The sequence below is a fragment of the Budorcas taxicolor genome, chromosome 18 (genome assembly GCF_023091745.1).
Source record: "Budorcas taxicolor isolate Tak-1 chromosome 18, Takin1.1, whole genome shotgun sequence".
Lineage (NCBI taxonomy): Eukaryota > Metazoa > Chordata > Mammalia > Artiodactyla > Bovidae > Budorcas > Budorcas taxicolor.
In genome coordinates, this window is record NC_068927.1 from 39,727,158 (window position 1) to 39,751,228 (window position 24,071).

The 24,071-nt window shown below is 50.7% G+C and overlaps 1 protein-coding gene across 1 annotated transcript in view; it reads left to right on the forward strand.

Annotated features, from left to right (window-relative positions):
* The window catches only part of ZFHX3 (zinc finger homeobox 3), a 237,660-nt gene that overhangs the window by 72,440 nt on the left and 141,149 nt on the right, over window positions 1–24,071 (forward strand). The window contains exons 2-3 of the mRNA XM_052655677.1: window positions 3,203–5,961; window positions 10,775–11,271. Coding sequence (XP_052511637.1) covers window positions 3,249–5,961; window positions 10,775–11,271 — 3,210 coding nt within the window. The 5' untranslated portion in view covers window positions 3,203–3,248. The remainder of the gene's footprint in view (window positions 1–3,202; window positions 5,962–10,774; window positions 11,272–24,071) is intronic.

Genomic DNA, 24,071 nt, shown 5'->3' on the forward strand with positions numbered 1-24,071 from the left:
AAATCTAACTGAATTCTTAAAACCACCACCACCAAGAAAAAAAAACAACCCATGCTGAGTCCAACACTGGTGGTCTTGTGTTTAAAGGGGATTCGAGGGTACAAATGGCTGGAGAGAGAGGAGCAGGCGGCCAGAAGGGGTGAGGGTTTATGGTGTGTGAGCCAGCCCCAGCCATACTGAAGGATGAGGAAGGGGTGCAGAGCCGGGGTAGGGGGCTGCCTGTAAGAGCATGGGGACCTGCTGGGTTCCCAGGCTGCCCTCTATAACTGAAGATCATTGATTTTACGGGAAACCATGTTTACAGACAGAGTGCTGATCGACCTCGAGTTGACTTCTGCCTCCTTAAGTAAGAACTACCTTTTTCTTATTGACTGGCTGATAAACAGAGCGAAAGGAACTGCTGGCTGGGTGGGAGAGGGCCTGAGATCCTTGGGGCTCAAAGGTGGGGCAGCGTTAAGAGATTCCTGCATCTCTGTACTCTGGTCCCCTTCTGGCCCCTCCATCCCTGCACCTCCCAGGGACTGGTAGGTGCCCAAGACTGACCCTGCCTGGTTACCTGGCAGCATAGTAGGCTCCAAGCGCAGAGGAGCAGCGATCTGTCATAAAGCAGAGTGTCTCACTCAAGCTTCAGTAATGCACAGCCCATGGGGATGGTATTAAAAATGCAGATTCTCATCTGGGGTAGGGCTGACAGCCTGCATTTTTCACAGGCTCCCTGGCGAAGACAGGCTCTTTGGCCTCGAACCACACTTGGCTTAGCAAGGTGGCAAGAGCCGCCTGCTTACCCTGGCCAGCAGGCACTGACAGGAAGCCCAGAACAGGTGCTTGGGATCCCGAGCAGGCTCCGTCTTTCCCACCAGCATCTCAGTGGGCTGTTGCCCCCTTGCGAATGATGGGTCCCCTATGTGTGCCCCCTCATGGGGCAAGTGTCACCTGCTGCCACAGATATCTGTCTTTGCCCACAAGGTCATCTTTTCTTGACATCTTTTGCTGAGGAATAGAAAATAAAGTTGGGTGACTTTTTAAAAGTCCCAGTCCCTTAACCAGATGATTTGTGGAGGAGGAGGAGGAGGAGGAAGAAGAGAGCAGAGCAAGAAAAGCCCACCAATTAATTGGTAAACGCTTTGTAGGTTTCTCAGCCCAGTCCAGGCTGGAGAAGAGATTGGCTTTGCTGTCAATACACAAGTCCCTGGTGAAGCATCAAAGCTGTTCTCCTTTATCAATCGTGGCCTCCCTTTCCCGCATGTTCCTGTAACTTACCAAGCATTTATTACATTGATTTTACAATCGGGCTGTTAACCCTCCCGCCTCTTCAGGCCTGCCAACCTTTTTGGCCCAAGCTGTCAATCATATATCATCCAGCCAATCACACGCGTCCTTAGGGAAGAGCCACCCTGGATTCTCACCTGTATCCCAACTGAGCCTTGTGAGGATGTCTCATCGCATTTGCTGTTTGGTTTGGTTTAGTGTAGTTGTGTTTGTTTAAAATCAATATTTCTTTTCTAAGGCACATGAAACTTTGTTGTAATGGAATTTGAGGTTATAAGCTAAGAGCTGGTGTGTGTGCACATGCGTGCTTGTGTGTTAACAAAATATGACATGTTCTTCCAAAAAGTTGTTTCTCCTGAAACTTCCGGTAAACCTGCTTTCCCCATCTTTTCCCGAGAGGGAGCTATTGGTTCACTGTGCAGTTGAGAATCAAGCAATGAAAAAAAGAATGGGAAGATGGAGGCGGGGGTTGGGGGGAACAAACCCAGCCAAAACCTTCATCCACTGTGTGTGAATGAGATGGTGGGTGGAGAAGCAGCCAAGTGTTCTCCAGGAAGGAGGCGTGGCAGGGAGGGTGGCCTGGGATTCACAGTGAGCACTTTGAAAACCTTGCGAGGCGCTGAGTTGCCTGTAGGAGCGGGGCCAGACAGAAGAAACGCTCCTGTGATGATGTTGCCACAGGAGCAGAGCAGAGGCAAGCGATCTAATGTCTCCCTCCCCAGGGACATGAGGTCTCAGAGGGCAGATTGAGCTCAGTGGCACTTTGGAGTCGGAAACGGAAAAGCCCCAGGGCTGAAGGACAGCTGCTTGGGTAACGACTAATAAGTAAGAGGCAGGTGTGGAACTGGGGCTGGCGGAGCCCAGCTGCCATCTCGGCTCGCTGTGAGATCCTTGACAGCAGAACCCACCCAGTCAGTGGTGAACATGCTCCATCCAGGCAGGGCGAGATCCTCCCTGCTGGCGGCAGACTCAGCCCACCGAGAGTCTGGGTGGATCTTCCTAGAAACATCACGCTCATGTTTTGCACCTCTGTATTTTGAGTCTGAAGCCAGCTGAGTCACAAGCGTGTTCTGTGGGTTGCGGGGAGGAGATGGGAATTGAGAATGCTACCTTTCTTAGTGTCCCGGTGGCACTGGAGTTATTTTTTAGATCTAGGGCCTCAGTTTTACTACTTGTAAAATGAGACAGTGTTTTCAAGACTGGGACAGGGTGACTGCAGCCACGGGGCCTTTGAGGGGCTTCACAGAGCTTGCCCAGGCCCGCACACTTGCCCTTGACCCCTGCAGCCCTCAAACACTTCTCTGTGAATTTCTCAAACTAAAAATGTGGTCAGTAAGAGCAAGGGCACAACTTCGCTTCTAAATCAAATGGCATGTCCCCGCCCAGGTTCATCATCCTTTCTCTAGGGCTGCAAAGTTGTCTTTCTCCTGTCTTTCTGTCTGTCCCAGGTGTTCCCCTGGCCCACAGACAGTGTGGGCAACGGGGGTGGCTTTGTGTTGCCATCTGTGTGTGGTGGGGCCACCGTTCTGTGTCCCGGCAAGTGGAAAACAAGCCTCGTCCTGACCCCTGCCTGATCGCCGGGCCCTGACTCTTTAACGCTGTGCTTGCAAAGATCTCAAATTCACACTGGTCTCCAGGGGTGCAGCAGCTGACAGTCTGAAGACAGAAAGGGCTTCTCCTGACGCCCCTTTCCCCGACCCCCCCTCCTCCTGTGACACCCAGGGGCACCGCCCGCCCGCTATGCCTGGACGGGGTGGGGCGACGGCCTGGGGTCCCTGCTGCCCCGCCGTCTCTGCTGTGGGTGTGGAAGACAGAAGCCTGCCAGGGCAGAGTGCTCTGTGCAGGACCTTAGCCTCGGCCCTCCTAACCTCTTTCCTTTTCTCTCTCTCTTCCCCCTTCTCTCCCTCCTCTCCCCCTTGCCTCCGCCCTTCAGGTCCGATCCGTACTGGGTGCAATGAAAGCTCCACGCAGGCCTTACCATGGAAGGCTGTGACTCGCCCGTCGTCTCGGGGAAGGACAATGGGTGCGGTATCCCTCAGCACCAGCAATGGACTGAACTCAGCAGCACCCACCTCCCCGACAAACCCAGTAGCATGGAGCAGCCCGCAAGCGAGAGCCACGGGCCCCTGGACGGCCTGAGGGCCCCCTTCAATGAGCGCCTCGCGGAGAGCACCGCCCCGGCCGGGCCCGCCGCCGAGCCCGCCGCCGCCGCCGCCAAGGAGGTCAGCTGCAACGAGTGCTCGGCCTCCTTCGCCAGCCTGCAGAGCTACATGGAGCACCACTGCCCCTGCGCCCGCCCGCCGCCGCCGCGGGAGGAGAGCGGCAGCGACAGCAGCGAGGAGGGGGACGAGGAGAGCGACGTGGAGAACCTGGCCGGGGAGATCGTGTTCCAGCCCGACGGCTCGGCGTACATCGTGGAGAGTCTGAGCCAGCTGACCCAGGCCGGGGGCGGCGGGCCCGGCCCGTCGCTCTTCCTGAGCTCCCTCCCCTCGGCCGCCCCCGCGGGGGGCAAGCAAGGGGACCCTTCCTGTGCGGCACCCGGCTACCCCCAGATCATCAACACTTTCCACATAGCCTCATCCTTCGGGAAGTGGTTTGAGGGCCCAGACCAGGCTTTCCCGAATACCTCAGCCCTGGCGGGGCTCAGCCCCGTCCTGCACAGCTTCCGCGTATTCGACGTGCGACACAAAAGCAACAAGGATTACCTAAACAGCGACGGCTCTGCCAAAAGCTCCTGCGTATCCAAAGATGCCCCCAACAACGTGGACCTGTCCAAGTTCGACGGCTTCGTGCTCTACGGCAAGAGGAAGCCCATCCTGATGTGTTTCCTGTGCAAGCTCTCCTTCGGGTACGTCCGTTCCTTTGTGACCCACGCGGTGCACGACCACCGAATGACCCTGAGTGAAGAGGAGCGGAAGATTCTTAGCAATAAGAACATCTCCGCCATCATCCAAGGGATCGGCAAAGACAAGGAACCCCTTGTAAGTTTTCTGGAACCAAAAAACAAAAACTTTCAACTCCCTTTAGTTTCCACCGCTAACCTCATAGGCCCTGGACACAGTTTTTATGGGAAATTCAGTGGCATTCGAATGGAAGGGGAGGAGGCTCTCCCCGCTGGCCCCACCGCTGGCCCCGAGCAGCCCCAGGCGGGTCTCCTGACCCCCAGCACCCTCCTGAACCTTGGCGGGCTCACCAGCTCCGTCCTGAAGACCCCCATTACCTCAGTCCCCCTGGGGCCTCTGGCCTCCAGTCCTACCAAATCCTCAGAGGGCAAGGACTCCGGGGCAGCAGAAGGAGAGAAGCAAGAAGTGGGTGATCCAGACTGTTTCTCGGAGAAGGCAGAGCCCGCGGAGGAGGAGGCAGAGGAGGAGGAAGAGGAAGAGGAGGCGGAGGAAGAGGAGGAGGAGGAGGAAGAAGAGGAGGAAGAAGAGGAGGAGGAGGGCTGCAAAGGACTCTTTCCAAGCGAGCTGGATGACGAGCTGGAGGACAGGCCCCCCGAGGAGTCTGGGGCCTCGGCAGGTAGTAGCAGCAGAAAGGACCTTGCTCTCTCAAACCAAAGCATTTCTAACTCCCCCTTAATGCCTAATGTGCTCCAGACCCTGTCGAGGGGCGCAGCTTCTACTAGTTCTAATTCCGCTTCTTCCTTTGTTGTCTTTGATGGTGCGAACAGGAGGAATCGTTTAAGCTTTAACAGTGAGGGCGTCAGGGCCAACGTGGCAGAGGGCGGCAGGAGGCTGGACTTTGCTGATGAAAGTGCCAATAAAGACAATGCCACAGCACCAGAACCAAATGAAAGCACAGAGGGGGACGAGGGGGGCTTCGTCCCCCATCACCAGCACGCTGGCTCCCTCTGCGAGCTCGGGGTGGGGGAGTGCCCCTCGGGGAGCGGCGTGGAGTGCCCCAAATGCGACACGGTCCTGGGCTCCTCCCGCTCGCTGGGCGGCCACATGACCATGATGCATTCTCGCAACTCGTGCAAGACACTCAAGTGCCCCAAGTGCAACTGGCACTACAAGTACCAGCAGACGCTGGAGGCGCACATGAAGGAGAAGCACCCGGAGCCGGGGGGCTCCTGCGTCTACTGCAAGAGCGGGCAGCCCCACCCCCGGCTGGCACGAGGCGAGAGCTACACGTGCGGTTACAAGCCTTTCCGCTGCGAGGTGTGTAACTACTCCACAACGACCAAAGGCAACCTCAGTATCCATATGCAGTCCGACAAGCATCTCAACAACATGCAGAACCTACAGAATGGCGGGGGGGAGCAGGTGTTCAGCCACACGGCTGGGGCGGCGGCGGCCGCAGCTGCAGCGGCCGCTGCCGCGGCCAACATGGGCAGCTCCTGTGGGGCCCCCTCACCCACCAAACCAAAAACCAAGCCCACCTGGCGGTGCGAGGTGTGCGACTACGAGACCAACGTGGCCCGGAACCTGCGCATCCACATGACGAGCGAGAAGCACATGCATAATATGGTGCTGCTGCAGCAGGGCATGACGCAGGTCCGGCACGGCCGCCACCTGGGCCTGGGCGGCCTGCCCGCCCCCGCCGAGGCCGAGCTCTACCAGTACTACCTGGCCCAGAGCGCCAGCCTGCCCGGCCTGAAGGTGGACGGCGCGGCCCCGGACGCCCCGTTCGTGATGAGCGGCTTCCAGCTGGACCCCGCCGGGCCCGTGGCCGCCATGACGCCTGCTCTAGGTGAGGCTGCCCCGTGTGTGTCTGTCCTGAGCGATGGGAGTGAGACCGGGGAGGACGTGTGCGCGGGCCAAGGTCCCCGCCGACTCTCTCGAGTCCCATGGATTTCGTGAACCTTTGCTGTCTTGAGAGTCGTTCTGCGCTCTGCTGGAGCATCCAGTCATCACATCTCTTTTTGGTTCTCTAGAATCCCCTGAACTCTTGTGTGGAGCCCGTGGACAGTGGTTTGGGTTCAACATGAGACACAGGTGCCCTCCGGCTCCACCGAAGTGTCGTGAAGTTTTGAGTGTTTCCTCTAGTATTTGCCTCTGGGTCAGCTTTCCTTCCTGTTCTCGTCTCCCCCCTTTATCTGTCCCTTTCTTGACTTGAAAAATCACCACAATTCCCCTCTACTTGCGGGTTTTGTCAAACAGTTATTGAGATGTACAGGAACGTGTTGCTGTAGTTTTCAGTAGGGACAGCCACGTCTGAAAGAGGATCCGAGAACTGTGGTGTAACCTATTTACATAAGCCGGGTCTGGTTGTGAGCAGACCAGGAGCCACCCAGATAAGTCTCCCAAAGTTCTCCAGTGTTGTTACTGGGATCTTGATGCTTTAAAGAGGTGGGTTCTTTTTATTACCTTGTGTGAGTTGCCAGTGATTAGTATAGTTGGGAATCGGGTGACCAGGGGGACACCGTGAGGAGAGATGTGATAGATGAGTAACATGTAAGTTCTAAAACTGCACATTAAAGAAAGCCTGATTCTAGTGTCAGATCCTTGTTAACGGAGCCTTTGTTGCCATGGAGTACATGGCTTCATGTTGGAAAACTGTCTTACCCGTTGGCTTCATTGAGCCAGAATGGGACCAAGAGGACAGGATTTGGATGCCAAAAGCCCCAACTCTTCATGTAAAAAGAACCGTGACCACTTCTAGGGAAGAGCTTCTATAGCAAGCAAATGTACAAACCAGTTTCTCGAGCGCCAGCGTGGTGGTCGGGCCCCGCCTGCCCCAACTACACACGCCTGGGTTCCCTGACCCAGCTAACCTCTTGAGACCAGCAGTGATGTCCTGAATGACACACGACCCCCTTACTGACGTGGGAGTAAGTCGTGCTTGGCAACAGAGCATGAGCAAGCACCTTTATCTTACAATGGCTCAGGTTCACACAGAGGGCTAAACCTCCCCAGTGGGCACATCTTTATTTGTGCGGTCTTTCAGTGTTGATTGCTACGGATGAGTTGTATTTCACGGCATCTAATTTGTTTTTCCTGCCGTGCATTTAAATTTGAATCCTGGCAATTTTAATCTTGTTCTCCATTTTGGAGCACTGAGTGGTTGGTCCTTTCTTACCACGCAGTTTGAGGATGTTTTACCCACTGGTCAATCACGGATGCACAGGGATCAGTCATTCTGTTTGTCTGAAGAGTGACCGTGGGGGTTGCGCACCTATGAGTGGCATCGGTACTCACGAAGACTGTCCTGCTTCTAAAGCCTGTGGGGGGTGGGGTTTTCTTCCTCTGGAGATTTAGAATCTTGGGGAAGCAGGTGTTGGAGTAAATCAAATATAATGTAAGTGAAACGAAGACACAGGAAATGTATGGGTTCATACTGGGTCAAAGTGAAGACTTTTTAATTACCTTGAAAACCAGTAATCCTGACTGCGGCTTGAATTGAGTGGTAGATAAATGGCTTGCTTTTAGCACCCACTGTCTGTGAGTCTGCGGGACACTGTGCATCATGAGCAGAGGGCAGATGTGAAAGATATGAAATGGGTCCTTGAGTTCTGCACATACATAGAAGATCCGGACTTTATTTCTTAAAAGAATAGTGTTCTTCCTGCTAAAGACTTATCCAGGTAGTCAACGGAGGGCCCTTGAATTTCCAGCATCACTGCTTGTGCCGGCCTGAAGCCACGAGCGCTGTTGAGATGAGGGTGAGAGTGACAAAAATACTTGACGCCAGAAGCCTGCGTGCCTGTGGGAGTGATAGAATGTGTCCACCCGGACCCGTTATTTCAGTCGTGGGACCTCAGCGGAAGGCAGCGTAGGCCAATAGAAAGAGCGTAGCTTTCAGTCCCGCGTGCAGCCCGGCTGACGGGTCCCTAGGCGCGCTGGGAGAAGGCTGTGGGCGTTGTGAGGCATTACTGGGCTCTGCAGGGGGACGTGGCGGTTGTGAACGACACCCCTGCTCGCATAAGTCAGTGCTCTCTTCCTCCCTTTGATGGAACCTCCACTGATCCTGGGGACGTGTGCGTTCTAGACTCTGTCAAGGGAAAGCTCGGCGTCATTGGTCTGGTCTGCTTGAATTCGCGCCACCCTGTAGGTGAGATGTTAGGCTTGCGTCCAGATGACCATCCTTCCAGACATCTGTCTGCATTATAGTCTAGCACAGCGTGGAGAAATGGGTGGCTCGCCAGGCACCTACGTGTTTCCTAAGTAGCCAGCTGGCCATGGGACATTTGCACCAGGTTTAAGAACTCCTCTGATTCTGCTTTTGATTGTAGGAGGTGTCTTTTAGTCCCTGTGTCTCTCTGAGAATGTGCTCAGGGCGGAACTCTGTGCCAGGGTGTCAGTCTCCAGCCTTAAAATTAAATGTGGCGGGCTATGGGGTCCTCTCCAAGACCATCCATCCGGCGTGACTCAAGAGTAGGCACTGGCTAAGTTCTCAGTGTGCGCTCTCTCCCCCCACCTGACCTGCCTGTGAATTGGGTGAGGTTCCTCCACTTCTTGGGGACTGAATTTGTTCCTTCCAGCCCAGTGGATGTGTGGGAGCCCAAGCCCTGTGTGTGGTTCTCCAGGGTATAGTTCTCAGAGCGAGTTTTGGCTTGCCCATCACCCCCATTTCACTGCTTCTCTGCTTCTGTCTTGGATTTCCATTTCATTTTTACAGCTTGGGATGGAAACAGGGACTTAATTCGTTTGTGTGTTCTGAGGACTTCTCACTCTCACTCAGGCACCCAGCAAGTGACAGCTGAATTTCTCTTTGGTGCGGTATTGATGTGTTGAGGTTAAATTTTAAAACTGAAGAAGATTTGATGCTTCAGGTGGTCGGCATCAGAAACAAATATATGTTTGCTCCTTGTCTTACCCTCCGGGCAGTTTCTGCTTTCACTGAACATCGAATGTGTTTTGTGGTTGCTGCCTGGCCTGCATCCCTATTAAGGGATGGAGCTTTTAGGCTTTTTTTCCCCCATCTCTTTTTCTCTCTTGTCCTAAGAAGAATGTCATAGCTATGGCTCTCTCACCAGGGGAGATGGCAGGAGAGAAGACAGGCAGAAAGCTTCCCAAGTCTTCCTGCACGTGTATGCAAAAGATTTCTGTGGCTTGCTAGACTGTCCGCAGGCTTCAAATCCTGCCACTCTGCTCAGTCGAGTCTGGACTGAGCTCCTCACTGAGAGTACCTCATACAGCAGAAATAAGAAAAAAACAATTTTTAAATAGTAACATCTTTTCTTTGATTAGCTACTAAGTTGGATTCTAATCAGTCATCAAAACAAAAACAAAAAACCTTCAGCCCAGCCACATGTGAAAGGTCAGGTTTAAATATCAGTTGGGGAGTGGCACGGGGAGACATAGCTCGAGTGTGTGTGTGTTTAGGGGAGAAGCAAAAAATAGAAGCCGACACTCGGCATTCTGCTTGACTGTAGGCTTCTAGGTAATGGAGGGAAGGCTGCTCTTTCCAAGGCTTTCTCGTGACAGAAATAAGAGCTCACAGTATTAGCGCTAGTGAGTGAGAGCCGGCCCTCGGTTTATGCAGGGCCATGATGGACTGAGAAAGAGCTGGGGTGGAGAGGGAGGAGCAGAGCCGTCTCAGACCCCGTTTTTTCCAGGGCTGTGAGCTGACCTTTGCGTTTCACTGCTCATCTCCACCCAACTTGCCAAACCTGTAACATTTTGGCTGCTCTGTACCCTGGCTGGCATGGCAGATTTTTGGGCCCCTGTGTGGAGGGCTGGGTACTCTCTAGAGGTTCAGCAAGGAGAAGATTGGATCCTTGTCCTAAAGAGGCTGCACCTGTATTGAATGGCTGAGATAAGGCCAGAGGGGAACGTGACAGGTCCCAGAGTAGACTTACGTTCCACGCCGTGTGGGGGCTCATGGACAGGAAATGATTGTACTCTTGGGGAGATGTGGGAAGAGCCAGCGCCTCTGACAGGCAGCTGTGCTCAGGAATAAGATCATTCTGGAAATCTCAGATTTAGAGCTGCGCTGTCCACTACAGTAGCCACTGACCTAACTGTAAATGAAGTAAAAATGAAAAAATGCAGCTCCCCAGCTCTATCCTAGCCACGTGTCAGGTGTCCCATAGCCACGTGACTAGTGACTTTCACATTGGACGGTCCAGATACCCAGAGTTTCCTTCTTCACAAAAAGTTCTGCTAGGCAGTGCTGCTGCTCAGCCCAATTCTGATTCACCGTGAAGGCTTGGGGGTCTTAGAATGCAGCTATGACTCAGTTTGGGGTCTGAAGCCTCAGATTCTCCTACGTCCAGTGAGTGATGGCTTTTATGTCTGTCTTGGATCTGAGTGAGGAGCTGAATTCAAACATTCAAGAGATTATATGGTTCCTGCCTTCTTCTAGGCATTCTTTTACAAAAGAATAAAACAAACATAACAACACAACCTTCCGCACATTTCAGAATGTCCATGAGAGAGATCTGACCACATCAAGCTGATTTTCGTTGTAAATTTCCGCAGTGGATAGCACCTTGTGATGCTTGAAATGTGATCTTTTTGTCTGCTGGAACCTGGGTCAGGGATGGTGGAGGGTGGGCAGGGGCTCAGGTAGGAACACTGCGAGCCCGGCCTCTGATTCTCTCCCTTCTCTTTCCCCACAGTGGGCGGTGAAATCCCCCTAGACATGCGGCTTGGGGGCGGGCAGCTGGTGTCGGAGGAGCTGATGAACCTGGGCGAGAGCTTCATCCAGACCAACGACCCGTCGCTCAAGCTCTTCCAGTGCGCCGTCTGCAACAAGTTCACCACGGACACCCTGGACCTGCTGGGGCTGCACATGAACGTGGAGCGCAGCCTCCCGGAGGAGGAGTGGAAGGCAGTGATGGGGGACTCGTACCAGTGCAAGCTCTGCCGCTACAACACCCAGCTCAAGGCAAACTTCCAGCTGCACTGCAAGACGGACAAGCACGTCCAGAAGTACCAGCTGGTGGCCCACATCAAGGAGGGCGGCAAGGCCAACGAGTGGCGGCTCAAGTGCGTGGCCATCGGCAACCCCGTGCACCTCAAGTGCAACGCCTGTGACTACTACACCAACAGCTTGGAGAAGCTGCGGCTGCACACGGTCAACTCCAGGCATGAGGCCAGCCTGAAGCTGTACAAGGTAAGCCCCGGACTGTCTCTGGAAGGAGCGGAGCAGATCCCCTGGGTGACCTGAAGGCTGGGGGCAGACGGACACTTCGTGCCATTAACTGGAGGGACTGGCTGGTACCCTGGCATTGAGAGGGGAGCTGGTGACATGGTGGAGGGCTTCAGCTGGGAACTGAAGGATCTCTCTGCAGGGTGCCTCATTTGGGGGCCAGGTTGTAGTTACAGCAGCCCAATACTATGCATTGTTCCACCTACCTTCCTTAGAACTGACTTCTTTCCTAACTCACCATTGCCATTTCCCTAGTTCCCCCTTTCCCTTTGTGCTCCTGTGTTTCCCTGCAGGCTTTCTGTTCTCCTTTTCCATCTGGTTATTCCCCCGTTTTTAGCCTCTGTGCCCTGAATGCCCCCTGGGGTGCTTTGTTTATTTGTTCATTCATTCATTCATTCAAGAGATACATGTTGAACCCCTCCCATAACCCAGGCCCTGTTCTGAGCCTGCATCCATGCACAAGGCAGACAAAAAGTCCCTGCCCTCCCAGAGTGTCCATTCTTTTGGGGGATGGGTGATAGACACAGTAAATAAATTATATGGTAGGCTAGAAGGTGGTGAGTGCTATGGGGAAAAACACGGTCAAATGAGGGGCCCCTTTTTTCTTTTTTCCCGTTTGCTGTGTTCTATGCCTCTGTTCTCTTCCTCGTATTTTCATTTATTTTTTTTTTTTTTTTGCTGGGCTTCTGCCTTCCTCCTCCTCCTAAGTCCTCTCCACCTCTCATTCCTTCAAATCCCTCCTTCCTCACCCCAGCCCTCCTTTCTCACCCCTCCCTGCCCTCTTCCTTCTTCCCCTCAGTCCATAGACGGTAACGAGGAGGAGGTGCTCGGATACTGTAATAGTCCTTCCACTTGCACGGCAGAATTGCTCCAGACGTTTCTATTGATTTTCACTGGACTTAAAGCCTCACCTTTTTCTCTAATCATCCCATAATGGCTTTAGTATGAACAATCAGGTACAAATCGCCATAAATCTGCCCAGCCTCCCTCCACGTCCCTTCCACGCCCTCTCCCTATCTCTCCGTTTCCCTCCCTCTTGTTATCAGCCTCCCCACTTTCATTCACACGGATTCCCACATCTGTGGGCCAGGTTGCCCCTTACCCTGAGCTCCCTGAATCCCCTCTCTGCTTATAGTGATTTTAAACGGAGACTCCAAATAAGGAAGACGCTGACCCTGTCCCCACATCAGCCTCTGCTGAGACTGAAAAGTGCGGTTCATTTCACAGTTGCTCATTCTCAGCTTGTCTAGAGGCCTGGCTGGATGGGTGAGGAACCATTTTCGGGAAAGGAGGAGAAAGCAGGCACAAGGTGGTGGGGATAGAATGTTCTGGAATTGACTGCTGACTCAGGCATGAATGGGCTCAAGCGGTGCAGAGGGGAGGGTCTAGACACCAGACAGCCAAGCCCGCCCTGTTCTCCGTGAGCTGGACCCTCACTGGTTGGCTTCCCTGGGTGCCACCCTTGGAAAGAGAGGCTCCTGGCCATCAGTTTAGATCGGAGGTTCTTACTGGCCACAGGGTGGTGCTGGTGTGGTCGTGAAAACCTGATGGAGATACCCATGGGAAAAGAAAAAAAGAGTTTCTAAACGACCCAACTGAGCGAAAATTAGTACGAAGGACTCGGTGCGGCCCTGGAAGGTCGTATGCAGCTTTGAATGCGGTCCTTTAGAGGGGGCATGAAGCTGGCCTCTTCCATCCAAGGAGAAACATTGCCTTTTAGGTTATAGCGTGTGTGGGGTGGTCATTAACTGTCCACACTGGGGCCTCCAGTAAGAGCAGCCTTGGGTTTGCTTCCTTCCAAAGGGCCTGGCACTTGGGGGATTCGCTGACTGCATCCCTTGCTGGTCCCCACTCCTTGTCCTCTGGGCACACCTTGAGAATCGGGTAGAGGTGGTGTTCAGGGCAGGTGTGAGGGAAGCGACTGGAGCGTCACCCTTTGTGCTTTGCTTAGCTAGCCCCGAACGCTCATCCTCCCCTGCCGTAGTTCTCTCATCTTTTTCCCTTAGTAAAGATGGAGGAGTCTCCTGCTCAGAAAAGGCAGCGTTGCAGAAGTGAAGATGTGGGAATGCAGGGTGGGATGCGGGGACCAGTGCTCGGAGGAGAGGTGCCCAGGCAGTGTGGATGGCTGGCACCCGCCAGGGGTGATCTCCACCCACATTCAGGACAGAATTCCCTGGGTCAGGAGCCGAAGGTTGTTAGTCTGGTCTCATTAGCTTGGGTAACAAATGTCCCCGTGACTCTGCCATGGGGGGCGGGGAGCTCTCCCACCCACTCCCAGATGTGACCCAGAATCTTACCATTTCAGTGCCTGCCTCAAGGCCTTTCTGCCCCGCGATGTGACTGAGATAAACTTCTCTCGCCACCGAGGGGGTCCCTAGCACAGGGTCTTGTCAGACCTGGGATTTCGGGTGGGGATCGGAGGTGGTTCGAGAGTCAGCTTTTCTGTAGGCCCTGGTGTGGCCTGTGGTAAATGGAGATTGATTGCATGTTATTTTTCCTCTTGCTAATGTAATCCATTAGCCCAGCACATGCATAATCAGTTTAGAGCACAGTTAACTGGGTATAATCGAGTTCTTTACTGTCTGCTAGAGAAACAGCTCCAGATGCTGCTGACCCGGGGAGGGCCCCCAGCTTCTCACACACGGCCCTCCTCACTGCCCCCTTCCCCATGGCCCGCCCTCGCCCCTGCCCCGCCCCCCTGCCGCACCCCATCTTGGTTCCCTGGCAGATTGCTCGTGGATCCGTCAAGGAGATGCCCACACTTGCCTTCTGCTGCATCTGCTCCAGTGGCCGTGATGGCTTCGACTTCCTCGCGGGTCTCCCACCCTCTCCTCTTCCTTTTCCCTGCTTGAGGAGGCAGACCAGCAGTCTCAGGGGCACCAGCAGAAGTGTGGCTTTCCGGTCTGTCACTAGGTCTCAGACAGGTCCAGAGTCTCTCCCTCTTGGTGTCATAAATCCCGGCGCGTATGTTGCTGGATTAGGAGTGAGCCGTCTGAAAGCATGAGATAATTTCTTATCCGGACACAGGAGAGGGTTGGGCTGATCAGCAGAATGGGGAAACTGGTGATTCTATCTCTCTTGCCTGGGACTGTCTGGTTAGTTTGGATTATTGTGTGAGAGTGGTTTTTAAATCAAGATTAATGTTCATCGACTTCTTTATGCCTCCTGGAAGTGAAAGAAAGTAGAGTTCAGGTGGAGCGCCCCTGGCATCAGATGGAAGCTGTTTCCATTTCTGCTTGGATCCCAGGTTAATTTTCTGAGATGCTTGTGATTGAATTCCTCAAGTCTTTAAATACATTAAGTCCTCCTACATATAAACAAGTTCCACTCTGAGAGGGTGTGTGTAAGTCCAACCAGGTTAGCCTAGGTACCCAGCTAACACAACTGGTGATATAGTACTGTACTGTAATAGGTTTATAATACTTTTCACGCAAACATTAATAATACGTTTTTTAAAAAACACAAGAATAAAACAGTTTTAATCCTACAGTACAGTATTCTATACTATAAGCTGTAACAGTTTACTATTACAGTGCACCATCTGGCACACAGGGCCGGGCGTCGAGTGAACAGGCAGGAAGAGTTACTGATGGAGGGGGGAGAGGAGGCGGGAGGTGGTAGAGCTGAAGGATTGTCAGCAATAGGCGACGGAGGGCCGGCTGCAGTTTCCCTCACGCCTGGCCTTGGTGGAATGCACGTTCATGTCTTTGAAAGTTCACGACTTGAAGGTTCGTGCGTAGTGGACTTACTGTCGTGGTGGCCCTGGTCCAGCCCCTAGTGGTCGTATATCCATACCCTCACGGCTGCCATCACGAGCACTGTGATTGAGCGACGCTGTGATGCAGCGGGAAGACCAGGGACCCCAGTCAGGCTTAGAAGCCGAACTCTTTGTTGTTTTTTTCTTTCTTTTTTTTTTTTTGTCTATAGCGATTCATCAGAGCCAGAATGGAAGCGTGTTGTGGGTAAGATGCTTGTCTCTCATGAGGGCTTGAGGTCTGGAAGGGGAATTCTGTACCTGACTGCTGTCCCACATAAATGTTTTCACTTTTCTCCTGGAGGACCTGCTCCTGGGCCCCAATCTCCAATTCCTTCCCCCTACAGCAATGCAGGGTGCCCTTGCTTGTCTTAAATAGTGGTGGTGGTGGGGGGGGTGCAGCAGGTACTGATAACGCCTGCCCTCCAGTCTCCTCTGTGCTAAGCAGATCATGAGCCAGGGAGTGGGTTCAGGGCTCACATGAGCCCTTCTGTATTTATCTGGACTTCCCTGCTGTCCCTGGCAAGCTCTCTGAACATTGAAGTGTTTTCTGCTTGGGGGAGGAAGGTGCCGAAAGGGCAGCTGGAGATCAGTGCACACCTGCCAACTATCAGAGTCTGGCTTTCACTTTGATGTTTTTCTTCACCTGAGAGTCATTGGGATGGAAATCCATCAACTTGAGCAGATAGATTAAGACCCCCACCAGAATCTGTTACTCCAACAGTTCCCAGCTGACTTTCCTTTGATTGGGCCCAGCCCCAAGTTTTCATATTAATCTTAAGTTGTACACAAAGAAGCTTGTCTTCGCTCAGAGTTGAGTCTGGACCCCATGTGGGTTGTGTAGGGTCCCCCAGGCAAACCGAGGGGGAGACACCAAGTCTCTTTGGCCTAAACAAAGAAGTAGAGTGTGGAACCAATTGACTGAAAGATAGGTACCTAGATTCTCTACATAGTGGACTTCGATGCTGTTCAGATTATTTGAGGTAGAAGGAAGGAAGAAACCCTCTGCCAGACTCTGCATTACTTTGGGATCTGTCTTCCCAGTTATTTCCCTGACGTGTAAGAAACTCAGGGTTCACTCTCCCAGCAGGGCAGTAAGTTCACCAAAGGATGGATGGACAGATCAGATGTACAAGTTAGACAAAGAGATTTGGGCTGAAGGTTGCATTCTTCATGCCCTTTTATGGGTGCACAGCATAGGGGGTCTTAGGCACGCAGCTGCACACTTTGTGCCCACACATGGTGACTGGCAGCCTTTGTCCTGCTTGGGAAGCAAAAAGCTGCCCCTCCCGCCTCACTCCTCCTCCTCGCCGCCCTGATGTGGCTTCGCATCTGAAGCCCTGCTACAGGTGTCATCTGGTTTACATCGTCACTCTGGAACCAGTTTCCTTAAACCTTGTTTTCTCATTAGGGCGACTGTTTATTTATTTATTTATTTTAAGTGCATACCTCTGCCTTCTTCTCTCTATACTTTGGTGCCTTCAACCAAAAATGAAAGGCGGGGAGTGTTTTCCTGTGGCTGATTTAGAAGGTGTGAAAGGCCAGATGTTTTGGTAAATCTTAGCACATTTCGCCTTCATGCCTTCCATCTCCCAGCACACCCGGGGGTCTGAAGTTCATTTCCCTCACTTGATGGCTGGGCTTGCGGAGTTGAGGCTCCTGGGGCTGGACTGGGAGACTGTGCACGTGGGTCCCCTGGTCACCCCTGGAGAGCTGGGTGAACCCTGGCAGTGGTTCTGGTCACCAGCTAACTTCCGGGGGGCTCTGGGAAGGTGGAAAGATGGAATCTTTTTCTTAGAGGCAGGGCTCATACTGGGACAGATTGAACCCTTCAGCGCGGTAGGAACTGTGGCCAATACGTGATATAGGAGTGCTTGGCCAGCAGATGGCTGGTGGGTGCTGTGTGGAAGGTCGACACCGCACTGCAGCCTTGCCCTCCCTCCATAACCATCCTGCATCTGCAAATCCCTCCAGTGTACCATGTGATTCAACACATTCCCTCAGCTGATTGGCTCTAAGCCAGGCTTTGCCCTCTGGTTACTGGGCTGCACAGACTTTCACGCCAGGAAGGTTGGATCCCTGTTCACCTTTTGGCTCCACACTTTAGATACCGAATAATGGAATCGAAGTCTTACTAGCTGTGCCTGTTTTTAATCTGTCCAGTAGTAAATATGCCACCTTGAGAGTCCCTGGCAGTCCAGTGGTTAAGACTCAGTGCTCCCAATGCCAGGGGGAATGGGTGTGATCCTTGGTGAGGGAACTTAGGTTCCACATGCTGCACGGCATGGTCAAAATAAACAACTAAATATTCCACCTATTGAAAGACCAGTTTTCCATAACAGTTCCTCCTTTTTCCCCCCAAGTACTTTTAATATTTTTATTAATATTTTCTCTCACCCTTCCTGAATCCTTTTTGTGGATGGTAAAGAACTGAGGAGACTCCTTCAGAATATTATTATTATTATTTGTTACAAGACTAGCATTCTGAGTTTACCTCAAGTGTAAATGAATAATAAAATGTGGATTCCTTATTTTTTTATAGTAAAAATTATTAGTATGAGTAATGTGTGTTCATTGTAGAAATTTTGAGAAATCCAGCTATGTATAAGAGAATATAAGTGAAGTGAAGTCACTCAGTCGTGTCCGACTCTTTGCGACCCCGTGGACTGTAGCCTACAAGGCTCCTCTGTCCATGGAATTTTCCAGGCAAGAGTACATGAGTGGGTTGCCATTTCCTTCTCCAGGGGATCTTCCCGACCCAGGGATCAAACCCAGGTCACCCGCATTGCAGGCAGACACTTTATCGTCTGAGCCACCAGGGAAGCTCCAAATCATTTGCCTAACTCCATCAAAGAGGATAACATATTTTTCTTTCTTTCTTTTTGATTTAACAAGATGGGTGAGGCATCTTAGAAAATTGGAATTATGTGGCATGTATACCGTATCACACCTTAGCCCTTCCTCACACCTTCAAGTACTTTTCAGCAGTCTTTGAAGTGGAAGTCCTTTTTCTACTCTCCAGCTCTTCTGTTGAGATACAGATTAGGTTATCTAATTATCTCTTTTGGGGTTGTTGGGTTTTTTTCCCCCTATGCTTATAGTGATAGAAAGTGTGCCTGAGTGTATACATACATTTTATTCCCTTATGAAATCTCCTGGACACACACTATGCTTTTGGTTTGCTTTTTTCATGTAACCTATATCCTGAAAATCATTTCCGGTTGTAGCATATCGATCTCGTTCACTCTTTTTAGTGGCTGGGTAGTTTTCCACTCACTGACCAGGCCCTTGCTGATATGCGTTCATGATACCTGCAGTTTTGAGCTTATGGTAGGGAAGTCTCTCCACACTTGAGCTGTTCCAAGAAGAAGGCCCGCAGGTTTTAGGGTGCTGTGCCCATAGATAGAGTCCTCCCTAATGGCCCTTCAGAAAGAAGACCCTTTCAGAATATTATTAACATTATTAAGAATATTTTAAACATTAAGTTTTAAGTATTTTAACTATTAAACATTTCAAGTTTTATTAAGAACATTTTATCCCCTCCCTATAATAGATGATATTCAAACTCCCACATGGTGACCAACACAGTCTTATTTTTCTGTTTTCATGCCGTTTGTGAATTTGTCCCAGTGTGTGTCTCTTTAATTGTTAGGGTGAAGATGTTTTCATGCATTTATTGTCCGCCTGAATTTCCTTAGTGACTTTTCTGTTCACAGTCTTTCCCCCGTTTTCATTCATTCTTTCATCTATTTTGGTGGGTTGGTCTTGTTTTTTGGTTGATTTGCAAAAGCTGTTGGTTTATCGGGGCCAGCAGTTCCTTCTGTGCCGTGGATATTGCGGTAGTTTCTGCGGGTCTGTTATTCATCTTTCACTTAGCTTATAATATGCTTCAACCTACAGGAACTTTTCATCTATGTGCTGTCCAATCTGCACATCTGTTTCTTTATGGTTCTGACTCTTTTCCCAGGGGGGCTCTGTCTTGCTGCTAATATTATAATAAAAGTAATCGCTAGCTCTTACATGACACTTACCACTAGCAGGTATACAGGTATTCATTGATTTATTCTTCTGTTGACCCACCTGTTTTCAAATGGGGGAACCAAGGCAGAGGGCACTGTAAGTCACCAGCAAATGAGCGTTGTTGGAGTCGGTCTTCAAACCCAGGCAGACTGGCACCGCTTGATTGATAGTTTCTTTAGTACTTTCTCCCCACATTGAAGACTTTCCTCTGAGAGGTACATATGGTATATTGGAGGCCTCTGGATTGTGTGATTTAGAACTACATTTTCTTTCAGATTGGATGGTCGGTTGTTCAGCAGTTTCTCAGATAGCTCTTCTTCCCTTGCTGATGTGAGAAGCCCTGTCCATTGTCCCCTGTTTGTAGAGCTTATGGAGCACCCCCGAGTACTGTGCAGATTTGGGTCAGTCTGGGCATGTTTACCAGGTACTGCTGTCAGAAGCACTGAAGTGCAGGAAGAGGGAACAGAGACAGATGCTCTCTTTTCCAGGCCTGTGAAGGCCCATGGATGACGTTTGTTCCTCTCTCCTTTTCCTCGTCCTCTCCCACATATTCTCTGGGGTGGAATTTCTTGGATTAATTACCTTCATCAAATTCACCAGGATGAAGGAGTCTCTAGGAGAGAAGGGGGCTTGAGAGAGGGGCCAGTTTTTTTTTTTTAATTGTTTCTTAGTGAAGACTATGGGTCTCACCATTTATTTAATAGTGAAAGAACAAACACTGAATGTCCGAGAAGTTTGCTTTTCCGAAGTTCTCATTCGGGTAGTGTGGAGATGGCATGGCTGTGTCTTCTGGTTTCCAGGAGGGGCTGTCTTCAGCTACTGGTGACAGGTCTCCTGGGTTCCAGAGAAGACGGACCACGGCCCTTCACCCCAGCTTGAGGAGTTGGGTAGTCTAGGAACTATACCACTTTGTCGAAACATTTAACCCTCCCATCTCCCCTCTCCCTCACCCCAACAAATCCTTGAGTGAGCCCTAGACCTTCTTGGGAAAGAAGAATCTCAAACTCTCCATCCCCCACCCCGACCCCAGCCCCATACTCCTAGTGGAATTCTTTTCATGGATGCCATCTGCTGTCTTAGGGGTGGTCTGTGACCCTTAGGAGAATTTTGCTGCAAATATTCCATTGCCTCTACATTCCAGAGTAATTCCATGTGCTGAAGTTGCTCCAGGTAAACCCCGTCTGGAGGAAAGCTGTGCCAGCTCATAGCGGGCAAAGGCATAAACCCAACTTTGAGTCCTTTGAACTTGCCCACGACTTGGACTAAAAGGGCAAATTTGAATACATTTAGTCCCAACAGGTGTTTCTGGTTTTTTATTTTGAAAGGGAAATTATAAGGGAACAATCAAGCATTGTCAGGAGCATTGTTGGAAGGCAAGAGTTTTTAAATAATTACATAATACACCTGAACCGAAGCCTTGAGTCTTTTTTTTTTTTTCCAACATAACATGAAACTATAAATACTATTTAAGTGTAGGGTGGGAAAGGCTGTTGCTATGAAAACCATTTTGGTAGCACGGAGTCATTTCATACTTTAATATTTAATAAACAGGTTTCCAGAGCTTTTTTTTTTTTTTTAAAGCAACCAGGTTTTAGGGTGAAAGTTAAAAATGTTACAGCCCCCCCCAAAAAAATTCTATTGCTCACAGAGATATTGGAGGTTATTGAAACCAGCAGCATCAGACTGGTGACCCTGTGGAGCACTGGAAATGGCTCAGGGATTTCCCTGGTGGTCCAGTGGTTAAGAATCCACCTTCCAATGCAGGGGATGTTGGGTCCATCCCTGGCCGGGGGACTTGGATTCCACATGCCTTGGAGCAAGTAGGCCCATGTGCCCTGGAGCCCAAGAGGCTGGGAAAAAAAAAAAAAAAATATATATATATATATATATATATATATGTGTGTGTGTGTGTGTGTGTGTGTGTGTACACATATGTATATATGACTTACCTTTAAAAATACCACTGCAAAGACCTCAAGGCCAAGGTGCCAAATTTAGCAAATAAAAGTATGAAATACCCAGCTAAGTGTACATTTCAGACAAAGACACATAATTTTTATTATAAGTATGTTCCATAAAATAATAATCCTATTTCTTATCTGAAATTCACGTCTTCCTGGGCACCCTATATTTTTGCTGGCAACCCTTCCTCCAGATGATGAAGAAATTCTCTCACAGTCCTATCAACTGGCCTGACGGGAGCATGAAGAGAGATAAGTGGCTTCCGTGTTGGTAAAGCCTTTTTTTTTTTTAAATGGGTCCCAACAAAAGAGGAAAATTATAGAAGCCTCTAATGATGATTTCCAATTTTTGTTATTTATAGAAAACTGTCATATCAGATTTTCGCATTTTCTACATTAAATAAAGTGCTTTTCCTATAATGAAATCTGAAATTTTCTCCAGAGCTATTTGTTAAAATTTGCTTCTCAATAATTTTTTCATTATTCCCGTGTATCTGAAGTGCTCTCACATCACACGGTGGGATGGATGACAGCATGCCCAGCTCGGTGCCTTGCGGCTGTGTCCAGCGCTTGCACTCTCCTTGCTCTCGCTTGGCTCCTCGGGCCTCTTCCTGCAGGTGTATCTTGTATGTAGGTGGCAGAAATTCACAGCCCTTGGGCACTGGCAGTTTTGCTTGTGCCTTCCACATGTGGGATGCTCATAGGAGAGCCTAAAGTGGCTTTGAATCGGGACTAATCATCAAGTGTGAGTAGTAAACCTCCTCTAGGGTCTGTGTCCTCATTCTGTAAAAGCCAAACTAGTTGGAAGGTTAGAACTGTTTATCTACTGATAATATTTGATTTGTAACCTGTTAATTAGCAGAGCAGGTTCCCAGGCCCAGGACGGGGGCCTCTAAAGCATACCTGGTCTCTTAGGTCAACACTTTTAACCAGTGTTTTCATTTGCCTGTCGACCTGTGCATTGGAACTGTGGGAAGAATTTCTCATCTCCTTGCAGTCCCTGCTGAGTTTCTCTCTCTCTCTGACCACAGGCTCCTTCCTGAAGCTTTCTGGGCCCCTGTAGTCACTTTTGCGCCGACCCCTGGACTTGTCTGGGTGCCCTGCCACACCGCGTTGTCCTTGTCTGTCTGCAGGAGAGGAGGCCCCAGGGCCCCTGGTTCCAGGCTGGTCCCTGCACCCGTCACCTTGCTGCCCTCTCCTGCTGCGGGCTTGGACCAAATAGGGCACTATCCCCTGGCTTCATCTCTAGGACACCCATAAATGAGAAGGGTTTTCCTTCCTGTGGGTCAGCAGCTTGTATTGAGTCTGATTTTGTGCTGAATCCTGAAGTAGGATTTTTGGCTCAAGCTGATAAATCTTGTGAAATGTTACTTAAACACCTTTTCTGGGTGGGGAGCTTGTAGTGAGCGGCAGGCACTGGGAGCATGTTTCACCTCCGGTGTCTGTCCTCTGTGACGAGGATCCTAGTTCCTGTCTGCCTTTCATGTTGCTCTTTTTTTCCGAGTCTTCTTCCCTTTGGAAGAGTGCCCAGAGAATATGAACAGACACCAGGTGTACTTCTGAATTAGGAGAAGGTCATCATTCCAAAAACTTGGGGCACACAAGTTGTCACATGTTCCTCCTGCACCCTGGGCTTGTAGGGTTCGGGAAGATAAAAGGTCATCCCAATTGCTCACCTCCAAACCAGGATGGTTTTCAGGGTAATTGTCCCACTCTTGCTGGGCCTTCATGTTTCTGTATTTCCTTTCTCCTACCAGCTCTCTCATTTTCTAGAATCATCAAAGATGGAGCCTGGGGAGCATTCCTTGGTTCCTCCAGTCAGCTGAGCCAGCAGGCGTGGGTCCCGGCACTGCCATTTCCTCAGTGTCCTAGACGTGAGTCAGCCAGTGTGACTCCGCAGCCAGCTGTGGTTTAGGAACCCCTGTGGGGAAGGATTTGGCTGGAGGCATCTGCTTGCGTGTGTTCTTCCACTTCTGGTTCTCGGAGTAGAATCCAACCATTTGTATTTATTTATTTTATTTTTTTTGCCCAGTCTGAGTTCCTGTTAGTGATGGCCACAGCTGCCAGTGTGGAAAGATGCAACTGTCTCTCCAGGGACTGGAGTTCTGTAAGCTTGTAAGCTTGGTCCAGGCTCGTCGTGTCCAACTTTGAATCCACACCCACCCACCCTTCTCATCCCCGTCCTCTTGCTGTGATCATATTTGCATTTCTGGGCCTTTGGTCCTTTGAGTTTATCCAGCGTCCAGGCTCGCAGCATCTGTGGGTTTGTTACAAGGTAGAGAGTCCTCAAGTCATTCTTCCTTCTTGACTTTTCCTCTCTGATGTTCTAGGACCCAGAGGACCTCTAAAGTCCTTGAGACACTCCTCCATTCTCACCACCTCCCACAAACACTGTCGCGTGCGTTTCCCCCTTTGCCTGGCCTGCTCTTTCTTCCTCTTGGTACATGGCAACTGGAATCCAATCTCACCTGGGGAAGTCTCAGACAGCAATGACAAAGCCCAGCTCCACTGAGGGAGACTAATTACACAGCTAATTAATCCAGCAGATGTCACCGTAAATGCTCGTTTCTTTATAATTTGGATCCACATCTCCGAGATAGGCTTTGGGCCCTGATGAAAGTCTTTTTTTTCTTTTTTTTTAATTCAGACTTTAAGGGGTAGCAGGTTTCCTGGCCCGCCTTTACGTTCTGGTGACAGATCCCTGGTTTTCCAGAGAGCTCTCTCCTGCTACCGCAGCCACAGACGGTTCTCCTCCCCGAGTGCGTGTCACACCATTTGGCACCAGGCTCAGGCTCTGTGTTACGTGTCAAGTTGTTTCTCCAGGAAACCTCTTCAGAATACAGGCTGCCTTAACCAGCAAGTATCTCTGGAGAATGCCCCGCGACACAAGGAGACACCTGCAGATGCTTACTGATTTCTTCCCCACCGCTCTCCTGTCTTTCCCAAAAGCAAGTTGGCTTGCCACAAAGGTAGCCGAAGAGTATTTGAAAGATGCCGTTTTGATATCGAATGGTGAAAAAGTACAGAAC